Raw genomic sequence first — 21,893 nt, forward strand, 5'->3', positions numbered from 1 at the left:
TCAACAGAGACCAAACTGTATTTTCCGCGAACTTAAAATGTCCAGATAAACCTGTCAGAACAGACTCTGTGCTGTTCTCTTTATCTGAAAACGTTTAATATCCGAATTACGTCCTGTCGTCCTGTGAAGCTAATGGAGCTAACTTAGCTTGCTAGCTGGAAAACACGTGTTGTGCCTCCTCGTCTCCTCTCTCCTTCGTCGACCCGGAAGTCGTTTCCCCTCCGCTATGATGAAGGATCTTCCAATTGCTTAAATGCACCCGAAGGAGACGAGGAGCGAGGAGAGAGGAGGCTTCTGAAGGAAATCAGAGTGAGGATACACTGGTGTAGCCTATGAAGTCTTTATTATTTAAGGGGCGTGTCGTATGTGGCACACGTTTGAATCATGGCGGGAGCAGGTCTTCACAAATGTCATCCTGATTCTTGTTTCAACTGTGTCCTTTTAACAATTGTATCTGTCACCAAGAAATTAATGAAAATTCTTGGTATATATTTACGGTTTTTTAAAGCAAGGCTACAAGGCTGTTGGTTTAATCTACCACACAGCCGTCCTCTGTTACGCCTCTAACGGCATATAATTGAAACCTCATCAATAGCAATCAGGAGTAGAACAGTGTGACTGCAGATCTGACCATAATATCACGTTTTACAGCTTTTACAGCTGTGCAAACGTCATCAGCAATTGACGTCGCTCGGACTGACGCTGCGGAGCGAGGATTTTTCATTTCGGAGTTTCGTTTCCTCTGTCCTCACGTCTCTTCCTCGCATCCCTCTTTCATGTCCTCGCTGGGCGGAGCTAAGACGCGAGGAGAGGAAGCGAGTGGAGGAGACGAGGAGACCAATTTATGGAATGAAAAGCACCCTGTGTCTCACACTACCTACTCCGATACAATAGGTGGCGATATGCACCGTGTACGAGTTGCGACCTGCCATCAAATCCCATGAGAAAACAGAAGACATTGCACCGGAAGTAATTCTACTTATCGTGGCTAACGTACTCACGTTTCCCCTTATTTATCACGCGCTGTCGTACAACGAAGTCGGAGTGAATCACCAGAGTTTGTATGTGGATAAAGTTTAAGGAAACTTTCGGAATGTTTCACCACGGACGCATCTCCTGTTAAACCTGTCAGAATAGACTCTGAGCTGCTTTCTTTGTTTGAACGTTTGGAATCTGAATCATCTGTTGTCCTGCGAAGCTAATGAGGCTAACTTAGCTTGCTAGCTGGAAACACGGACGTGAACGTAGCAGCACATCAGAGTGAGCCAACAGTTTTAACGGAGTGTGTCTGGAGGAAAAGTTGCTGTGAATCAGTAAAATGTCTAAAGCTCAAACGCTGAGAGCTTTTGTGGAGCAGCGACTAACTGCGGCTGCTGAAGAGATAATTGAGCTGTTTGAAAGAAGGATAGCAGAGTACGAGGAGGAACTTTGTGGACAACGAAAACTACTGGACGCTGTTTTCCAGCCTGAAATCCGCTTACACAGAGCAGGTTTGACTCTTTACTGCTTATTCTCACTGCAAACTGCTGGAAACCTGCTGACATCCTCTGATTTGAGAAAGAGTTCAACTTTTATCGAGGCTCTCAACATGTAATATATTAATGAAAGCCTTGAAAATATTCCAGACATAAGGTATGTTTGAGGATTCAGGATTCCTTCTATCTATCTATCTATCTATCTATCTATCTATCTATCTATCTATCTATCTATCTATCTATGTGTATATATAGATATATACATATAGATATATACAACAATAAAACAAATCTATATATTGAACATTGAGTGTGTAAAATGGGCTTCAAAAAGGGCTTCAATGTTATAGCGTCGTCTCTTTCTCATGTGAGACAGTTTTGTCTGTATTGAAGTTCCAAATGAAAGTAGCAAACAGTCAAATATGATCAAGTATGTTCAGTTTGTTTATCTGAAACCATTGAATTGATAGATGTCGGCTGTGTCGCCCAGCCCTTATTACCACACTGTTATTTAATGGCGTTTCTGCTCTGATGAAATGCAAAGTGCACGATATGTTTGGAGTTTGTTTTACTTTGAAAGACTTCCAAATACGAAAATAAAGCCTTGAAAATATTACGAACATAAGATTCAATTCAATATACCTTTATTAGTCCCACAAGGGGAAATTCAAATTTACAGCAGCATCAGTAAAATATAGATTAGTTAGAGTAAAAACAATGAGTATATACCAAAGAGCGTAATAAAAATACATTAACATTATCTTAAATTATAAATTGTGTTTGCAGACTGTTATGTTCAGGATGGATTGCACAAAGGACAGTCCCTGACACACAGTCCCGTGTCCTCACATACTGTGGGCAGATGGGGAGGTAGTCCACTATCCAGCATGTGAGGTGTTGGTCCACCCCTGGACGCTCCAGCTTGTTTCTCAGGATGGCGGGCCTGATGGTGTTGAAAGCACTGCTGAGGTCTGAGGAGTCTGGGACTGAGGCTGTCTGGTCCTGCAGCCTTCCTGATCTTTAACCTCCTGAGCTGATTTCTCACCTGGAGAGGTGTGAGAGACAAGTTGGAGCAGGGGGGCTGAGTGTCTTGTGATATAGATGAGGGGCTGGGAGGGGCAGTGGGGTGGCGTTGGTGGCGGTGAGCTGAATACTGTGGGGGGGCTGATGCAGGGCTATTGCCTCTGGGGGAGGGGCAGATGTTTCCTCAAACCTGCAGAAGTAGCTGTTTAGCTCAAAACCATTTCAGGCCTCTCCAGACTCCTCTGGTGTTGTTCTCCTGCAGCTGGTCCTCCATCCTCCTCCTGTATTTGTCCTTCCCCTCCTGTAACTGTCCAGGGGACAGTTATTGTTGCGATTTCTGTTTTAAAGTTTTTCTTGGTATTTTCTGTCATCATTTCATATATATTTGAATTCATGTGGTCTTTTAAATTAATTAAAAACACAGTAAATAAGATGTTCAGAAAGGAAATTTTGAAGATGTGTAATTTTAAAAAAATGATATTTGGTTTAAAATATTACGCTATTTTTTGTGAATGTATTTGATGAATGAAACAAGTCACATGACCACAGTTTAGTTAAGGGTCTCACCTGTGGGATTGTGGGTCATGCAATACGGCTGCAGAGGGAGACGCCAACATTGCTAGAGAGGAAACGTGACCTACTGCATGGTCTGAGAGGCGCACACAGTAAATGTGACTTTTTAAAGTTGATTTGTTTCATATTTGTTGGTATCATTTGTTACAGTGTTTCATGTGGACAGTTCAATACGCTGTTGTCGTGGGTTGGCGTATTGGACCCGTCTAATGACAGAGTTTGGCTTGATCGGCTTGTGTTTGGATCAGTCTAATTAGAGATACTTTTGTTAAAGTCTTGTATTGAAATGTTTGTGTTCTATTTTTTGTAGTTTTCACGGTGTCGGCTGATTTTGGATAAAATAAAAGATTTTCCTTCTGAGCTCCCTCTGAACAGTTTTCAGCTCCTCTTTGTTTCCTGACTTGAAGGCCCTCTTGTTCTCCTTTAAAAGAGCCTTAATGTCAGGATTAATCCAGGGTTTGTTGTTTGAGTGACACCGTTCAGTCCTGGTGTGTACAGTGTTCTATTCAATTCAATTCAATTTTATTTGTATAGCGTCAAATCACAACAAAAGTTGTCTCAGGACACTTTCCATACAGAGTTGGTACAGGCCAAGCTCTTTTATTTACAGAGAACCAACAATTCCCCCATGAGCAAGCACTTGGCGACAGTGGCGAGGAAAAGCTTCCTTTTAACAGGCAGAACCAGGCTCTGGGTGGGTGGCCATCTGCCTCAACCGGTTGGGTTTGAGAGGGAGAGCAAGAGAGAGTGAGACAGACAGACAGAAATGAAGTCAGAGAGAGAGAGACAGACAGACAGAGACAGACAGACATGTAGTCACAGTAACAGTGACAGTGGATGTAATAGCAGCAGTAGCAGTTGCAGTGAATGTCAGGCAGGGCCGAGGCAGGAGAGGCAGCTGCAATCCACAATCCAGATTCAGCCACTGTCCATGGGAACCTGCGAGACGACAAAGCACAGAGACTCCGGGGAAGGAGCTAAGTTAGTAACACGCTGTGGTAGGACATGAAAGTGTGTGGATGGAGAGGGAGAGAAAGACAGAGGAGCTCGGTGTGTCTTTGGACGTCCCCCAACAGCCTAATCCTATAGCAGCATAACTAGGGGCTGGTCCAGGACAAGCCTGAGCCAGCCCTAACTATAAGCTTTATCAAAAAGGAAAGTTTTAAGACGACTCTTAAATGTAGAGACAGTGTCTGCCTCCCGGACAAAGACTGGAAGATGGTTCCACAGGAGAGGAGCTTGATAGCTAAATGCTCTGACTTCTGCTCTGCTTTTTGAGACGTTAGGAACCATAAGTAGACCTGCATTCTGAGAACGCAGTGTTCGAGTGGGGTAATAAGGTACTATGAGCTCTTTAAGATAAGAACGTGCCTGGCCATTTATAGCTTTGTAAGTAAGGAGGAGGATTTTAAATTCTATTCTAAACTTTACAGGGAGCCAGTGCAAAGTGGCGAGTATTGGAGAAATATGATCTCTCTTCCTGGTTTTTGTCAGAACACGTGCAGCAATGAATTTGGGCAGCCTGATAATAAGGAATTACAATAATCCAGCCTGGAAGTCACGAATGCATGGACTAGTTTTTCTGCATCATTTTGAGACAAAATATGCCTGATTTTTGCAATATTACGTAAGTGAAAAAAGGCAGTCCTTGAAATTTGTTTTACATGGGAGTGAAAGGACATGTCCTGGTCAAAGATAACTCCCAGATTCTTTACAGTGGTGCTGGAGGCCAGTGCTATGCCATCCATAACAGCTATGTCATCAGTAAGTGACTTTCTAAGATGTTTAGGGCCTACTACAATAACTTCAGTTTTATCTGAGTTTAGCATCAGAAAATTGCAGGTCATCCAGGTCTTTATGTCATGAAGACATGCTTGTCGTCTAGTTAACTGACTGGTTTCTTCTGGCTTCATTGATAAATATAGCTGGGTATCATCTGCATAGCAATGAAAATTGAGTGCTTCCTGATAATCTTACCTAAAGGAAGCATATATAAGGTGAATAGAATTGGTCCAAGCACAGAACCCTGCGGAACTCCTTAGCTGACTTTAGTGAGCACAGAGGAGTCGTCATTAACGCGTACAAACTGAGAGCGATCTGACAAGTAGGATTTAAACCAGCTTAGCGCAGTTCCCTGAATGCCAATGAAGTGTTCCAGTCTCTGCAATAGGATACCATGGTCAATGGTGTCAAATGCAGCACTAAGATCCAATAAGACTGGTACAGAGACAAATCCTTTATCAGATGCAATTAGAAGGTCATTTGTAACCAGTGCTGTCTCTGTGCTATGATGTACTCTAAATCCTGACTGGAAATCCTCAAATAAACTATTATTGTTTAGAAAGCCGCACAGCTGATTGCCAACTGCTTTCTCAAGAGATTTTGATTTGTTTTATCACAGCTACTTTAAAGGACTGTGGTACGTAACCTGTTGATAAAGAGAGATTGATCATGTCTAATACTGAAGAGTCAATTAGAGGTAATACTTCTTTGAACAGCTTAGTCGGGATGGGATCTAAAATACAGGTTGATGATTTTGATGATGAAATTATTGAAATTAGTTGGTGAAGGTCGACAGGAGTAAAACAGTCTAAAACTGCAACAGGCTGAGTAACAGTTTCTATGGTTTCTGTGTTTGAAGACAAAACAGTACCTGTTGACGGCAGGAGCCGATGAATTCTGTCTCTAATAGTTAGAATTTTATCATTAAAGAAGCTCATGAAGTCATTACTGTTCAGAGCTAAAGGAATACATGGTTCAACAGAATTATGGCTCTCTGTCAGCCTGGCTACAGTGCTGAAGAGAAACCTGGGATTATTCTTATTTTCCTCTATTAGTGCATAGTAATAGGCCACCCTGGCACTGCGGAGGGCTTTCCTGTATATTTTAAGACTGTCTTGCCAGGCGAACTGAAATTCTTCCAAATTGGTAGAATGCCATTTCCTTTCTATTTTCCATGAAGTTTGCTTTAATTTGCAGGTTTGAGGAGTGTACCATGGTGTCACGACCTTGCTCAAAGGTAGGACAAATTATGGAGACCACACATGACACTTTAAAGTAAAAGAATTAAATTTATTTAAATGAACTAAATTAAGTATTTATGTAAGTCAGTTCATCATTGATGTTTGTAGTGTGTGGGTGTGTGAATGTGTTAAGGTGTGAGACAACCAAAACCAAACCCAAGACCAAACAAACCAAACAACTCAAAGAGGAGAGAGTGAGTGAATGCTCAGGCACCCATATATATAGGTGAGCATTCCCACCAACTCAGGTGTTAGCCATCTCTCCCAATGAGCCACTCCCAAGATCTCAGCAACCAAACAAAAAGTAGGTCAAAGGCCTAGGGGCCGTCACATCCCCCTCCTCAAGAGCGAGATCCCACCTCAGACCATACAGAAACAAAAAAAAAACATTAGTTACCAAGAAAATTCAATTCAGTTCATATCAAACAATCTAATCCATTATTCACAAACATCCAATGAGATCAGTTCAAATCTACACTAGCAACCCTCTATGTCTACACAAAACTCCCATATCACCTCCCAATCCCCTCCCTCTCCCAGTTCTTATGACCCAGCAACCTTGGATCCGGAGGAAGCACATTTAAGAGTACATAAAAAATGGGGACAGAAGAAACAAGGGATGGATAGGCAAATTCACAACAGGACATCCTATGACCAAGGCGCACGCGACAATGCATCTGCAACTACATTTTCTTTGCCTTTAGAATGCCGAATGTCCAAATGGTAGGGTTGCAGAAACAAGGCCTAACGCATCAATCTTTGGTTCGGGTTTTGAAGGTAATGGTCAGTATACACTACCAAGGTGGAACCTGACCCAACATAAACATCAAAGTGTTGGAGGGCCCAAATAAGAGCAAGTGCTTCTTTCTCTTTCTATGACAGAGTAATGCCTTTGGTACACTTTAAACTTTCTAGAAAAGTAACTAACTGGCCTTTCTGCCCCCTTTTCATCTGTCTGTAATAAAACTGCCCTAGCCCCAACATCACTTGCATCTACTTACAACTGGAAAGGCAGATCCAGCCGGGGAGCTGCAAGCACGGGAGTGGACGACAACAGACTCTTCACTTGGTCAAATGCCTGCTGACAAAGGGTAGACCAAACATATTTGACGTCAGCCTTCAGCAACTCAGTCAATGGGGCTACTACAGAAGCAAAGTTGGCACAAAACCCTCGGTAATAACCCGCCATTCCCAGGAAACGCAACAACTCCCGCTTAGTGGATGGAACAGGAAACGCTTGTATTGCCAAAACCTGGGCATGAATGGGACGAACCTGTCCTTGCCCTACAACCTTACCCAAATAGGTTACTGTAGCTTTTGCAAATTCACATTTGGCCAGATTGATAGTCAGGCGGGCCCAAATCAGCCGGTCAAATAGAGCCTTTACTCTGTCAAGATGTTCTTCCCACGTGTCACTATAAATCACCACATCATCCAAATAGACTGCGCAGCCCTCCAGCCCACACACAACTTTATTCATCAACCTTTGGAATGTGGCAGGGGCATTACGCAGTCCAAATAGCATGACCGTGTACGAATACAGACCTGATGGAGTCACAAAAGCACAAATTTCCTTAGCTCGTTTCGAAAGGGGAACCTGCCAATAACCCATAAGAAGATCGAACTTAGAAACATATTTGGCCGCCCCACCTGATCAACATAATCCTCCATCCTAGGGAGAGGAAAGGAATCAGGCTTTGTTACCGCATTAACTTTACGAAAATCAGTGCAAGGTCTATGTGTGGAATCTGGCTTACTAACCAAAAGACAGGGAGAAGCCCAGCTAGACGAAGAGGGATCTGCAATACTATTTTCCAGCATGTATGACACTTCTGATTCTAATATCTTCCGCTTTTCAGGGGAAACACGATAGAACCGCTGAGTGATGGGCTTAACATCCCCAACATCAACATCATGTTCAATTAAGTTAGTACAAGTAGGAGTATCAGAAAACAGACCTGGGTAACTTTGAATAAGCTCAACCAGCTGTTTGCATTTGTTTTCATCCAAATGTCCAAGTAGTTTATTTAATTTTGTAAGAGTTTCTGAATTTCTAAGTCGTGGTTGCAACACCCTTTCATCAGTTAATTCCTCCTCCTCAAGCACCGTCATTGAATCAGTTACTATTAGAGCTGGATAACTTTGGGCAGCTTCACCTGAAGGGACACGTGCATGGTACGGCTTAAGCAGATTAACATGACACATTTTAGTTGACTTTCTTTTGTTTGGCTTTTCAACCAGGTAATTTTGTTCTGAAATCTGATGGATAATATTACATGGACCAAAGAATTTTGCCTGAAAAGGGGATTCAACAAGCGGCAACAGAACCAAAACCTGGTTACCAGCACAAAATTTCCGTCGTTCTGCTTTGCGGTCGAACAATTTTTTCATTTTTTTCTGAGAAACTTGTAACTTTTGTTTGGCCATTTCCCCAGCCTCATAGTGTCTCTGCCGGAAACCATTTACATAAGTAATCAAGTTCTGTGGAGGATCAGTCGACACCCACTGACTGTGCACCACAGACAGGGGACCACGGACAGTGTGCACAAAAACAAGCTCGTTAGGACTAAATCCTGTGCTTTCTTGAACGACTTCTCTAGCTGCCAACAAGAGCCACGGTAGACCCTCCTCCCAATCTGCTTTTAGCTCTGTGCAGTAAGCGCGCAGCAACGATTTTAAATGCTGATGAAAGCGCTCAAGTGCACCTTGGCTCTGAGGATGATATACTGAGGCCTTGTTATGCTTTATGTGAAGTTGTTTAAGGATTTGCGCAAACAACCGAGATGTAAAGTTTGACCCTTGATCACTCTGTATTATTTTTTGGATCCCAAACACAGACATAAATTGACTCATGGCCTTAACCACAGACTTTGCAGAAATGGTGCGTAATGGGTAAGCCGCCGGATATCTAGTTGACTGACACATTACCGTTAACAAATAAGAACAACCTGACTTAGACCAGGGCAGAGGACCCACACAGTCAATAATCAGGTGCTCGAACAGCTGGCTCACTGCAGGTATGGGATACAAAGGAGCAGGTTTTATTGTTTGATTAGGTTTACGTGTAACCTGACAAGTGTGGCACGTCTTTATATACACCGAAACATCACGTTTTAGACGCAGCCAGAAAAAATGCTGAAGCACACGATAGTAGGTTTTTTTACAACCATATGTCCTGCAACATTGTCATGAGCTGTCTGAATTACTAATGTCCTAAATTTTGAAGGCAATACAATTTGCACAATAGGATCACCACTGAAAGTCTCACCATGAGGGGCCCATATTCTAACCAAGAGGTCATCCAGGAGGAAATAACCCTGCTTCACTTTTCCTACCTGAGATGCAGGCAAAACCAGATCAAACAAGTCCTTCAGAGACTGGTCCTCACTTTGTTCTTTCACCAGCTCTGAACGAGAAACACAAAGATCAGTTGGCAGGGACAAGACAAGATTTTTCACATCAAAAGACTTTTCTAAGTCTGCCTCACTATCAGCCAGAGCAGCAGTCATTGCACGAGTCACGGCACAGACTGTGGTCACAGCTTGCTCTGATTCGCTGAGTCCCTGTGAGTCTGGAGCACAAACTGTAGAATCCGCCTCCTGTGGGTCAGAGATTTCTGGAGGTTCTAGGGACAAAGCACAAGTCTGTTGTATGGATATGTCGGGTACTTTTACACTTTCTGGTGTTACATCATTTGACCACACTCGACCACCTGCCAGGTCATTTCCCAGAATGATGTCAACTCCTTCAACTGGAAGTTCAGGACGAACATCAACCTCGGCCTCCCGCTGTACCAGATCACATGACAAGAACATTTTATGCACAGGCACCAACACGGTTTGTAGACCCATCCTGCCAACTGGAACACAGCTCCCCGTGTCTGAACTTGGAGAAAAGGGCAAAATGGCCTCCCTCACAAAGGTGTGCAAAGCTCCTGAATCCCGCAGAATTTTGACTGGAACTTTCTTATCACTCCCAGTTAACATTACAAAACCATCAGACATGAATGGAGCATAACCCAAGTCGATCTCAGAGGTTGCTATTGGCTTGACCTGCATTTGAAATGGAGCCACGAGTTTTCCTTTGTTACCAAAATTGGGATTATGAATAGTTGCAGCCAAGCCAACTGACTTCACATGGGATACTTTTTTTTTCTTTTAACAAAGGACACTCTTTTTTCCAGTGACCTTTTTGATGACAATAATTACACACATTTGGATCACTTTTACCATTAGACTGTTGTTCCAACTTTGGTGACAACGATTCTGCTTTCTGAGAGTTAGCTTTATATTGCTCACCAAAGATTCGCTTGTGTGTTAACACATATTCATCGGCCAGCACTGCAGCCTCATTAGGACATGTGACTTTATGTTCATTAATATAGGTGGCAATGTAATCAGGTACAGAGTGTTTAAACTGTTCTAGAACAACTAGATCACACAGTTTATCAAATGTTTTAACACCAGATGAGGAGCTCCAGCGATTAAAATGTAATATTAAATCCTGTGCAAATTCCACATGTGTTTGTTTACCAGTCTTTTGCCGCTAAAGCGTTGGCGATAGGCCTTAGGAACCAACTCATAAGCCTTTAAGACAGCTGATTTTACCACCTTGTAATCTTTACAGTCATCGGAAGATAGAGCAGAATAGACTTCTTGTGCTTTACCTGTAAAGACACACTATAACATTAAAGCTCGCTCTTCATCAGGCCAGCATCTTAAATCAGCAACACGTTCAAACAAGCAAAAGAAGGTTTCTAGATCACTTTCATTGAACTTTGGCAACAACCTCAAATTACTGGCTACATCAAAATGTGAACTAATGAGTTCCTCATTTAAAGCAGATGCAGACATTTTACCTTCCTTAATTAATGCCAACTTTTGCATTTCCAAATCCAATTTCAGTTGCTCCTTCTTGTATTAAATTTTTTCCAATTCCTTTTCCATGGTCAACAGCAGCAATTCTTTCTGCTGTTCAAATGTTAATCCAGTCATAGAAGTACTTATACCACTCTCACCTTTCTCATCCATCAGCACACCAGACTCTTGCAAGTTAGCCATGATGATACTCTTCAAGATTTCCTTTGTCCGTCTGGGCTCAACTTCAATAGAGTAGTGCTGCGCAACCTTTATCAACTGTTCCTTGGTGCATTGCTCCAGCAACTCCTCCGAAGGGGACTGAATGAAATCCTCCACAATGTTAACCATAACCAATAACCAAATCTAGCAATCTAGATAACCAAATTGACGCAAATTCTACAAAACTTTGCACTATGCAACAAGTGGCCAAAAGAACTGAAGTCTCCCCAACCTAACTGCCGAGCAGAATCAATGAACTAACCTCATCCCTAGTCTTCAGACAGGTACCGGTGGTGGATATTTACTCACTGTAGCCCAGCGGTATTGGAGAGCAACTGCATAAAACAGCGACTCCCCAAGAAACCCTGGATGTGATCCCGAGCCAGTTGCTCTAACCACCTTCCCCGCCACACTCTTGAAAACACCCTTCAACAGACCCTCTAACAGAGCCTGCTGCTGTGCCTAACAGAGGAGAACACCAGTCAAAATAATGCCACACCAAACATTTTATCACTACCTTTTTTACTTCAAAACAATGATCCCAAAAACGGATTAGAACAAAGCTTCGAAAACTAACAAAACACTACAGTCATGTGTGATACTCCACCCAAAAGTAGCACAAAATCTCATGCTACCCAAAATCTGGCTTGACGAGCCCCCATTTTGTCACAACCTTGCTCAAAGGTAGGACAAATTATGGAGACCACACATGACACTTTAAAGTAAAAGAATTATATTTATTTAAATGAACTAAATTAAGTATTTATGTAAGTCAGTTCTTCAGTGATGTTTGTAGTGTGTGGGTGTGTGAATGTGTTAAGGTGTGAGACAACCAAAACTAAATAACCCAAGACCAAACAAACCAAGCAACTCAAAGAGGAGAGAGTGAGTGAATGCTCAGGCACCCATATATATAGGTGAGCATTCCCACCAACTCAGGTGTTAGCCATCTCTCCTAATGAGCCACTCCCAAGATCTCAGCAACCAAACAAAAAGTAGGTCAAAGGCCTAGGGGCCGTCACAATGGAGCTAACCTCCTATGTTTAATTATCTTCTTTTTAAGGGGAGCAACAGAGTCAAGTGTCATACGCAGCGAACCTGTAGCACTATCAACCAGATAGTCAATCTGGGAGGGACTAACGTTAGCATAAGACTCCTCTGTTGTATTGAGACATGGCATTGAATTAAATACTGATGAGATCATATCCTTAAATTTAGCTACAGCACTATCAGACAGGAGTCTGGTATAAGAATTTTTGCCTACTGAATGGTAGTCTGGTAATAAGAATTCAAAAGTTATTAAATGATGGTCCGACAAAAGAGGATTCTGTGAAGAGACTATTAAGTCTTCAATTTCAATGCCATATGTCAGAACAAGGTTGAGGGTGTGGTTAAAACAGTGAGTCGGTTCATGTGCATTCTGGCGGAAGCCAACTGAGTCTAATACTGAGATAAACGCAGTGCTAAGGCTGTCATTATCAACGTCAACATGAACATTAAAGTCACTATTACTTTATCTGCTTTAAGGACTAAACCGGATAGAAACTCCGTGAACTCAGCTGTAAATTTGGAGTAGGGACCAGGAGAGCGGTATACTACAACAAATAAAACTGGCTGCACTGTTTTCCATTTTTCATGAAAAAGAGTGAGAACAAGGCTTTCAAATGAGTTATAGTCGAGTTTAGGTTTAGGGTTGATCAAAAGGCTTGAGTCAAAAATGGCTGCAACTCCACCTCCTCTGCCGCTGCCTCGAGGAATGTGAGTATTAATATGGCTCGGAGGAGTAGCTTCATTTAAGCTCACATAGTCTTCAGGACACAGCCAGGTTTCAGTCAGACAAAATAAGTCAATATTATGGTCTGATATTAACTCATTTACTAAAACAGCTTTAGAGGACAGAGATCTGATGTTAAGGAGTCCACATTTAATTCTCCTATCTTGTTGTATTATTGCAGTGGTTGTTTTAATTTTAATTAGATTTTTATGTTAAAATTATGTTTATGTTAAACTCCTCTTCTCTGTACTTAAGGTTTACTTCTCCACACAGAAGTTTATGTAGTCCATGATGCTGTCTGTCAAGCTGTCGATGTCCTCCTCATGAGAGTCACTGAATATATCCCACACGGTTGTCTCGAAGCAGTCCTTCAGAGCCTCAGCCTCATCAGACCACCTCTTCACTGTGCGGGACACAGCTGGTTGCCTGTTGACAAGGGGCTTGTAGACAGGCAGGAGATGAACCAGGCTGTGATCAGCTCTTCTCAGTGGAGGGAGGGGTGATGATTGGTATGCCTCCTTGGTGTTGGCAGAGAATAAGTCCAGTGTTTTATTGTCTCTGGTGGCACATGTGACATACTGGATGAATTTGGGCAGAGTGGAGGACAGAGAGGCATGATTAAAATCCCCAGAGATCAGTAAGAGGGCCTGTGGTTTCTGAGTCTGCAGCTTGCTGATCACGGTGTTGATGACGTCACAGGCTGCATCGGCATTACCAGAGGGTGGAATAAACACAGCCACCACTATGGCGTGTGAGAACTCCCCCGGCAGATAATATGGCCTCAGACTAACAGCCAACAGCTCAATGTCCGGGCAGCAGTGCTGCTCTTTGATAGTGATGTGCCTGGAGTTACACCATCTATTGTTCACAAACACTGCCAGCCCTCCTCCTTTCTTCTTACCGCTACTCTCTGTCCGGTCTGCCCGAAAGAGTGGAAATCCATCCAGCGTCGCGTCTGTGTGCTGCGTTCCCAGCCAAGTCTCTGTAAACTAAGCAGCATGCTGCACCGCTGGTATTCCTGACAATGTCGGGTCAATGCTGTCAGCTCATCCATCCTATTGATGAGAGATCTTATGTTCCCCGTTATGATGGACGGGAGAGTTGGTCTGTAAGCTCTCTCTGTGCCACGCATTTTAGGTATGTTGGGCTTCAGTGTTATAGTGTCATCTCTGTCTTATGTGAGACAGTTTTGTCTGTATTGAAGTTCCAAATGAAAGTAGAAAACAGTCAAATATGATGAACTATGTTCGGTATGTTTATCTGACACCATTCAATTGATAGAAGATGTTGGCCGTGTCGCCCAGCCCTTATTACCACACTGTAATTTAATGGCGTTTCTGCTCTGATGAAATGCAAAGTGCACAATATGTTTGGAGTTTCCTTTAGTTTGGAAGACTTCCAAATATGTTCAACATCTCTCCACATTTAAGAAAGCGGGGGTTTAAGTGTTAACAGGAAATGACAGTTTTCTAAAAGGTGTGAATGTGTTTCATGATCCTCCACAGACGTCCAGCAGCTGTTGGTGAGTCAAGAAGAGGATCCTCCTGAGCAGCAGGACTGTCTGGACAGTGTGGACCAGGAGGACCCACCAGAGCTGCCACACATTAAAGAGGAACAGGAGGAACTGTGGACCAATCAGGAGGGAGAGCAGCTTGGAGAGCTGGAGGAGGCTGATATCAGTAAGTTCACACTCAGTGTCCCTGTGAAGAGTGAAGAAGAGGCTGATGAAGAGGAACCTCAGTCCTCACAGCTTCATCAGAGACAAACTGAACAGATGAACACAGGATCTGATGTAGAGGACTGTAGAGGACCAGGACCAGGACCAGACAGGAACTTAAATCCAGATCAGTTACAACCAGCTACTCATGACAAGACTTCAGACTCCTCTGAACCTGAGACGGACGACAGTTGTGACTGGGAGGAGAGCAGGGAACCTCCATCAGGTTTGAAGCCTCTGCAAAACAATGAAGTATCTGGAAGTGATATGGAATGTAATAGTGGAAAAACCTCAGTCAGCTCTTGTGCTACAAGCCCTGGCTCAAAGGAACATCTGCAGAAACACAATGGAATCCAAACAGGGGAGGAACCCTTCAGTTGTTCAGTCTGTGGTGTAAGATTCACACTCAGCTCATCTTTGACCTCACATTTACGAGTTCATACTGGAGAAAAACCTTTCACATGCTCAGTTTGTGAAGCTAATTTCAGTTCCAGAGGCAGTTTGTCCAGACACATGAGAATGCATAACAAGGAGAAACCATTCAATTGTACAGTTTGTGGTAAAGCATTTTCACGAAAATCACATTTGAGAGTACACTTGACTATCCACACAGGTGAGAAACCATTCAATTGTACAGTTTGTGGTAAAGGATTTGCACAAAAATCACATTTGAGAGTACACTTGCATGTCCACTCAGGGGAGAAACCATTCAATTGTACAGTTTGTGGTAAAGGATTTGCACAAAAATCACATTTGAAAGGACACTTGGCTGTCCACACAGGGGAGAAACCATTCAGTTGTACAGTTTGTGGTAAAGGATTTGCACGAAAACCATGTTTAAGAAAACACTTTACTGTCCACTCAGGGGAGAAACCATTCAATTCTACAGTTTGTGGTACAGGATTTGCACAAAAATCACATTTGGGAAGACACTTGACTGAAACAATTCAGTTGTACAGTTTGTGGTAAAGGATTTGCACGAAAATCATATTTGAGAGGACACTTTTTTGTCCACGTGGGAGAAACTATTTAGTTGCAGTGTTTGCGATAAAATCTCATGCTACCAGCTAGTGTGCTGGTTAGAGCAGTGGAAGTAAATGAAACTGCAGAGATGCTCGTCGAGCCAACTTTTCCAGCAGGATTACAACATTGAAAGCAAGATTTGGCTCAACACTGATCATTTCAAAACTGTGAAATGGACGCTAATAAGTTGTGCTTCATCGTTTCATCTGAGGTGAAGCCACATGTCTCTGGACAAATAACTAAGTAAACTTTGTGGTGCTTGTCAGCCATGACATGTTTCTCAACCATGAATAGATTGTTTACTGAACGCTGTGAGAGTAAAAATAACCCCACATATCTCAGTGCAGATCCAGCAGTGTGTCCGTCCCCATCATGCAACTTTCTGAAGTGCTTTGGTTTCATTTTTCATAAAACCTCATCGGTTTGCTAAAACATCAGGTCACTGTTTGTTTGTTGTGTAATGGGAATTCATGTTAACCATCTTCTCCTTTACTGAATCATAAGCATTCACTGTTTTAAAGCCAAATGAAGAACCATGTCATATGATTAGGTGTGTGTGTGTCATAATCTGCTGACCATGACACCACGTACAGTATGTTATTATGCACTGATGAAATGAACCTGTTGTCCTGACTGTACAACACATTATGACGTGCCTATTGTGCTGACATTGTTCTGATGAGAGAACAAAGTCATCCTGTCTGCAAAGATAATGTATTGTTGATAATCTCACAGCTTCTCCTGCTCCGGGCTCTTTCTTGTCATCTCACACTCGAGACAGCAAGGAGGGAGTCCGTCTGCAGGCGTCAGAATAAACTCTGAGAAAGACAACAAACGTCTCTGTGCTTTTTAGTCCAAAATTGCCAGAACAAAGTTGGCGTTGTCGGCAGGATCACCCATGAGGTGACGTTCGGGACTCAGCGCTGCAGGTTTTAAGCCTGATCAGCTGGAGTCTGGGTCTCCAAAATCTCAGCCCTCCCTATCAAAGTCCATAAATAAACTGGGGACCTGACATTTGAGGACCGATGCCCACTCACTGGCGTGAGACAACTTTTTCTGGCACACAACCTTTCTGGTGAGTAAATTTGGAAACAGTAAAAGGTCCTCACCACCTGGGCTGTGCTGTCATAGACATATTAACAGGGCAGGTTTTGGAAACCGCTGTAGAGTCTGTGACTCATCGATACAGCCCCTGTGCACATTAATAAAGCTTTGAATGTTACCATCAGCAATCGTTTAGTTTTAGGTTTGCAGTTCTAAGAACGCAGGGGGTTAGAATAATTTTACATTACACTCTCACTAGCAAAAAAAAAAAAAAGTGGCTAGTTTTGTCAAAACAGCGAAATTAAGGTTAAATGGGAAAAAAATTTCAAGGGAACTAAGTAAATATCCACATTTGATTGGTTGAAGTAGTAATAAATAAAAATAAAAATCCAAGGTCCTCACAAATCCACCTAAAGTGAAGAAGAAACTGGAAATCTAAAACATTTTTTCTCCTTTTTCCTTTTCAACAATGGCTTCCAACAGCAGTAAAGATAAAGCATCTGAAAATGTACCTCTGATGTGTTCTCCCAATATTTGGTTAATGATCACAAAATATGGTGAACAAAGTACTGACCAAATTAAAATCTGGGTTCAGGAGTGTGGGTTCCCATGTACTGGCAGTTTTAGCCTAAACCAATTAGAACACTTGAGAGTCCAACTAACAGCGAAGGAAAACATCAGTCAGACAAAGCAAAAGAAAAAAGGAAAAGTGTTTAAAGCAAATTGGGAAGCTTTTGACTGTTGGCTCACTGAAGCCAACATCAGGGACAGAACCAACCCAGATACTGCCAGAAGGGGGCAGGCCATGGGGCACCTAGTGCTTGTTTTACGTGTGGAATGATGGGACAGTGGACCAGAGAGTGTCCGAAAAGCAAGGAAAATGAGAAGGAGGCCGATTGACTCGGGGCGGAGCAGAGGACAGTGATGGACTCATCTGGTTATGACGCGAGGGCTGAGACGGCAGACCACTCCACACAGCAGATAAGTAAAAAAACATCCACCGACATGCAGAATGGTGGCTCGGTGGTAACACTGTCGCTTCACAGCTGGAAGGTCCCCAGTTTGAATCCTGTGTGTGTCCTCCACCATGCCTTTGGTGCCTGCTGCTTGAGGAAAAATAAGGGCCTTTCTGTGTGGAGTTTGCTTGTTCTCCCCATGTTCACCTGGGGTATTCTCCATAGAAATACCCCCACTAAAAACATGCAAGATCACCACCTGACCAATGGTGACAAACAAGAGCTGGGTCCCTGGGCACCGGTCGACTGGCAGCCCACCACTCCTGTTCTGCCGTGGAGGAAGGACTGACCATGGATGGTTCAAAAAGCGGGAAAGAATTTCACAGATGCATGGCTTGTGCAGTTTCCCTCTCAAATCTGCATGTTGTGTGTTCAGTGTGACGAATAAAGTAATTCTTCTTCTTCTTAAATAGGCACACACAACAAGCAACGACTTATTTCACAAGCCATTCAACATCTGGGCCCGTATTCCTAAAGATTCTGAGAATCCTCTCAGAGAGCTCCTAACTTAGCCTAAAAATTCCCAGCAAGGAGTTTTAGCTTAGGAGTGATTCCAGAACATTCTCAGAGAATTCTGAGCAAGGAATGGACAGAAACTCCTATCTTAGTGAGGAGGTGTGGTTGACCCCGTTGCTAGGTATGAGTCATCATTTCCAAAGCTGTGATTGGTTGATCCTAAAAGCTGGATAAAAAACTTACTTTTGGTGATAATAGTCAAAGGATGGACCCTCAAATTGATAAACTTAATCATGGAATCTAATCTTATGAAGACTGTGTAATTGTAAATAACATATCACATAAAAGAAAATCCATGTTAAATGAATAGTAAACTGTACTATAAAATAATCCTACGGAATGCCCACATATTCACATAGTGATGGTTATATTAATTTGCTTTTATTAATTGCATCCTTTTGTACTTTCAACTATCAACATCTCAACTTAATTTGGTATTAACGAGAGTAACACAGCACAGCTTTCATCAATGTCCTTGATTGCTGACAGGTGTATAAGAAGTAGGTTTGTCTGGCTTTTACATCTGCTACAAACTAGTGAACAACAATGGAGAAAAAAAGAACAAGGAAACCCAACTGGACCGAGGAACAGTGTTTGCTTTTGGCTCAATTGATAAATGAGCATAAAAGTGTTTTGAGGGGTAAGTTTAGCCCAAGTGTCACAGTGCAAGCCAAGAAGCAAGCCTGGGACACTATAGCACAACAGATAAATGCCTCCTTTCCGTTGGTTGTGCGCACAAGTGAGGATTGCGAGAAGCGGTGGTATGTGTTGAAGTCAAAAGCAAAAGAGGAGATTGCAGCACAAAAACGTGAAGCTTCACGCACAGGTGAGTGATATACCACTTCCTTACACCTGCTGACAAAGTTAATTTAAATGCCTAATTATTGTGTATATATTGATTTACTGGATTTCCTTTTAGGGGGTGGACCACCTTCTAAGCAGCTGTCCCAGGTTGCTGAAACAGTATTTGATATACTGGGGCAGTCAGAAGTTGGCATCACCGGGCTGAGGGAAGGCATTGACTCCTCAATGTATTTTCATGTCAGCATCAACAATCGTGTCCTCCTCAGCTCCCTGCTCTGTGGTGTCTCCCAGGGGTCAGTCTTCGGACCAGTCCTGTGTTACCTCTCCAGCCTCAGGTCCGAACCGTAGTAAGGATCCTCTGGATGGCTAGTTAGCTAACCCTAACTTAAACTAGCCTGGCTCGCAGCGGCAACAACACAACAACAGCGGGTCAACTCTGCCGTGGCGACCGACACTTTATTCGGCAACAAAAACAAAACACTGTGTACACGGAAAACATAAAATAAACGGTCTCGAGAGACATAAGGCACTGTCTAATGTAACTCTCACTGTGGCTGCGGTTTTCTACGGCACACACCTCCATTCCCCTCGGATGCACACACACACTGCCTGACTGACCAGCACCCCCCGGTGGCACGTCACACAAAACAGGTTGCACATACAAAATAAGAGCCTGACTCGTAACACCTGTTTCCTCCGGCTCATTTCTTCAGGTGCTTTCACGACGTGTTATCTCACTGTTATGCTGATGATACACAGATCTATTCATCTGCTAAACCCAATAACCTCAACCAACTGTCTTCTGTCCGTAATTGCGCTGCCACCAAAGAATAGATGTCTCTTAATTTCCTCCGCCTCAACTCTGACTAAGCAGAAACTCATTATTTGTCCTGATACAACTGATTTTTCTCTGCAGTTGATCAGTTTATTGGTGCATTTCACTCTAACATCAAATCTGCCGCTAAGAATCTCTGATCAGTTCATGACCTTTGACCCACATGTTACTGAGCTCCGTTCAGAGTGCAGCTGTCAGGCTCTTGACTAGAACCAGCCGACGGTCTACGTTATTCCTGTTCTTGCTCCCTCCTTTGACTTCCTGTAAAATTTGGAGTTAACTACAAGATCCTGTTGATTAATCCTCTGGAATCATCTTCCTCATCTATCAGAGCTGCTGATTTTTTCTAAAAACGCATATCTTTTCATAGATCTTTGTTCTTCATTTTTTTGTTGTTTTTGTTGTCTGGTCTGTTTCTCATTGTGCTGTTTTATATTTTATTTTTACCTAATTTGTTTATTCATTTTTTTTTCCTTTTCATGTGTGTACAGCACACAAAATTGCTGTATAAATAAAGCTTTACTTGTAACAATGATGTGACTCTGAAGGCATGATAAAAAAATTCAATGCTCCATGACATTAATGTGCACTGAACAGACTTTGTTTTCCATTTCCATTTGGACTAAAAGAATTAAGGAAGTGAAAGCCAACTTGTTTTTTCTCATCCACTGAAGCTGCCAAGACAAAGGAGAGAAAAGGCAAAATGGAGGCAGCGCGAAAGGAACCAGAGCAGGAAACAAATCAGAAAAATATCTGCATGAACAAGAAAGGACGTTTGTGTTAACTGTCATGATTATTTATTCTGTACATATTTTTTTCACAAGCCACATATCATCCAAACAGACTGATACTAAAACGGCATTTTGAAGGTAGACACTCTCAAACTAACTTCATTGTTGTCTCAGCACATTCTCGTGAGATCTATCTCAGCAACCTGTTTTGTCAAGATGTGGAGTGAACATTTTAAGTTACAGTGGCAAGATAAGGCGCAAACATTAGATTTGGACTGTTTGTAGGGTTGTCTTGTTTAGACATGTGCAAGCAGTAATCAATCAGTAATGTGTTTGTGTTAAAAATGCCCAAATAGAGATGGCGGAGCCGACGCCATCGACTTTAGAAACCGGTGTTTACCTTTTCATACCACCGGCGATATAATTGGAGTGAACCATCAGAGACTGTATGTGTAGATAAACCAGTTTAAATGGGCTCTTTGTACACGTTTCACTCCTGACTCATCTCCTGTTAGCCGGAATGCTAAAGGAAGTTAGCATAGCTTGCTAGCAGAAACTAACCAGAGACAGAACTCACACACAGCGCGAGTTGGAGAAGCTACAAAAGAGACCAAACTGTATTTTCCACGGAATGTCCAGATAAACTTGTCAGAACAGACTCTGTGCTGTTCTCTTTATCTGAAAACGTTTAACATCTGAATTATGCCCTGTTGTCCTGTGAAGCTAATGAAGCTAACCCAGCTTGCTAGCTGGAAAACACGTGGACGTGAATGTAGCAGCACATCAGAGTGAGCCAACAGTTTTAATGGAGTGTGTCTGGAGGAAAAGTTGCTGTGAATCAGGAAAAATGTCTAAAGTCCAAACGCTGAGAGCTTTTGTGGAGCAGCGACTAACTGCGGCTGCTGAAGAGATAACTGAGCTGTTTGAAAGAACGATAACAGAGTACGAGGAGGAACTTTGTGTCTCACACTACCTACTCCGATACAGTAGGTGGCGATATGCACCGTGTACGAGTTGCGACCTGCCATCAAATCCCATTATAACAACAAAAGACATTGCACCGGAAGTAATTCTACTTAACGTGGCTAACGTGCTCACTTTTCCAGCTATTTATCACGCGCTGTCGTACTACAAAGTCGGAGTGAATCACCAGAGTTTGTATGTGGATAAAGTTTAAGGAAACCACGGACGCATCTCCTGTTGAAGCAGTCAGAATAGACTCTGAGCTGCTTTCTTTGTTTGAACGTTTGGAATCTGAATC

At 42.6% G+C, this 21,893-nt stretch overlaps 1 protein-coding gene across 1 annotated transcript; it reads left to right on the plus strand.

Annotated features, from left to right (window-relative positions):
* Positions 1-1,318: 1,318 nt before the first annotated feature.
* Positions 1,319-16,679, plus strand: LOC139338732 (zinc finger protein 782-like). The gene is made up of 2 exons (XM_070973979.1): positions 1,319-1,490; positions 14,452-16,679. The coding sequence occupies exons 1-2, from the start codon at positions 1,319-1,321 to the stop codon at positions 15,630-15,632; spliced, it is 1,353 nt and encodes a 450-aa protein (XP_070830080.1). The 3' UTR covers positions 15,633-16,679.
* The last annotated feature ends 5,214 nt before the right edge of the window (positions 16,680-21,893 follow it).

Source organism: Chaetodon trifascialis, chromosome 11 (assembly GCF_039877785.1).
Source record: "Chaetodon trifascialis isolate fChaTrf1 chromosome 11, fChaTrf1.hap1, whole genome shotgun sequence".
In the NCBI taxonomy this organism is placed as follows: domain Eukaryota; kingdom Metazoa; phylum Chordata; class Actinopteri; order Chaetodontiformes; family Chaetodontidae; genus Chaetodon; species Chaetodon trifascialis.

Coding starts and splice junctions, on each gene's coding strand:
- LOC139338732 (XM_070973979.1), top strand. CDS start 1,319: ATGTCTAAAGCTCAAACGCTGAGAGCTTTTGTGGAGCAGCGACTAACT. Junction 1,491..14,451: donor AATCCGCTTACACAGAGCAG/GTTTGACTCTTT, acceptor GATCCTCCACAG/ACGTCCAGCAGCTGTTGGTG.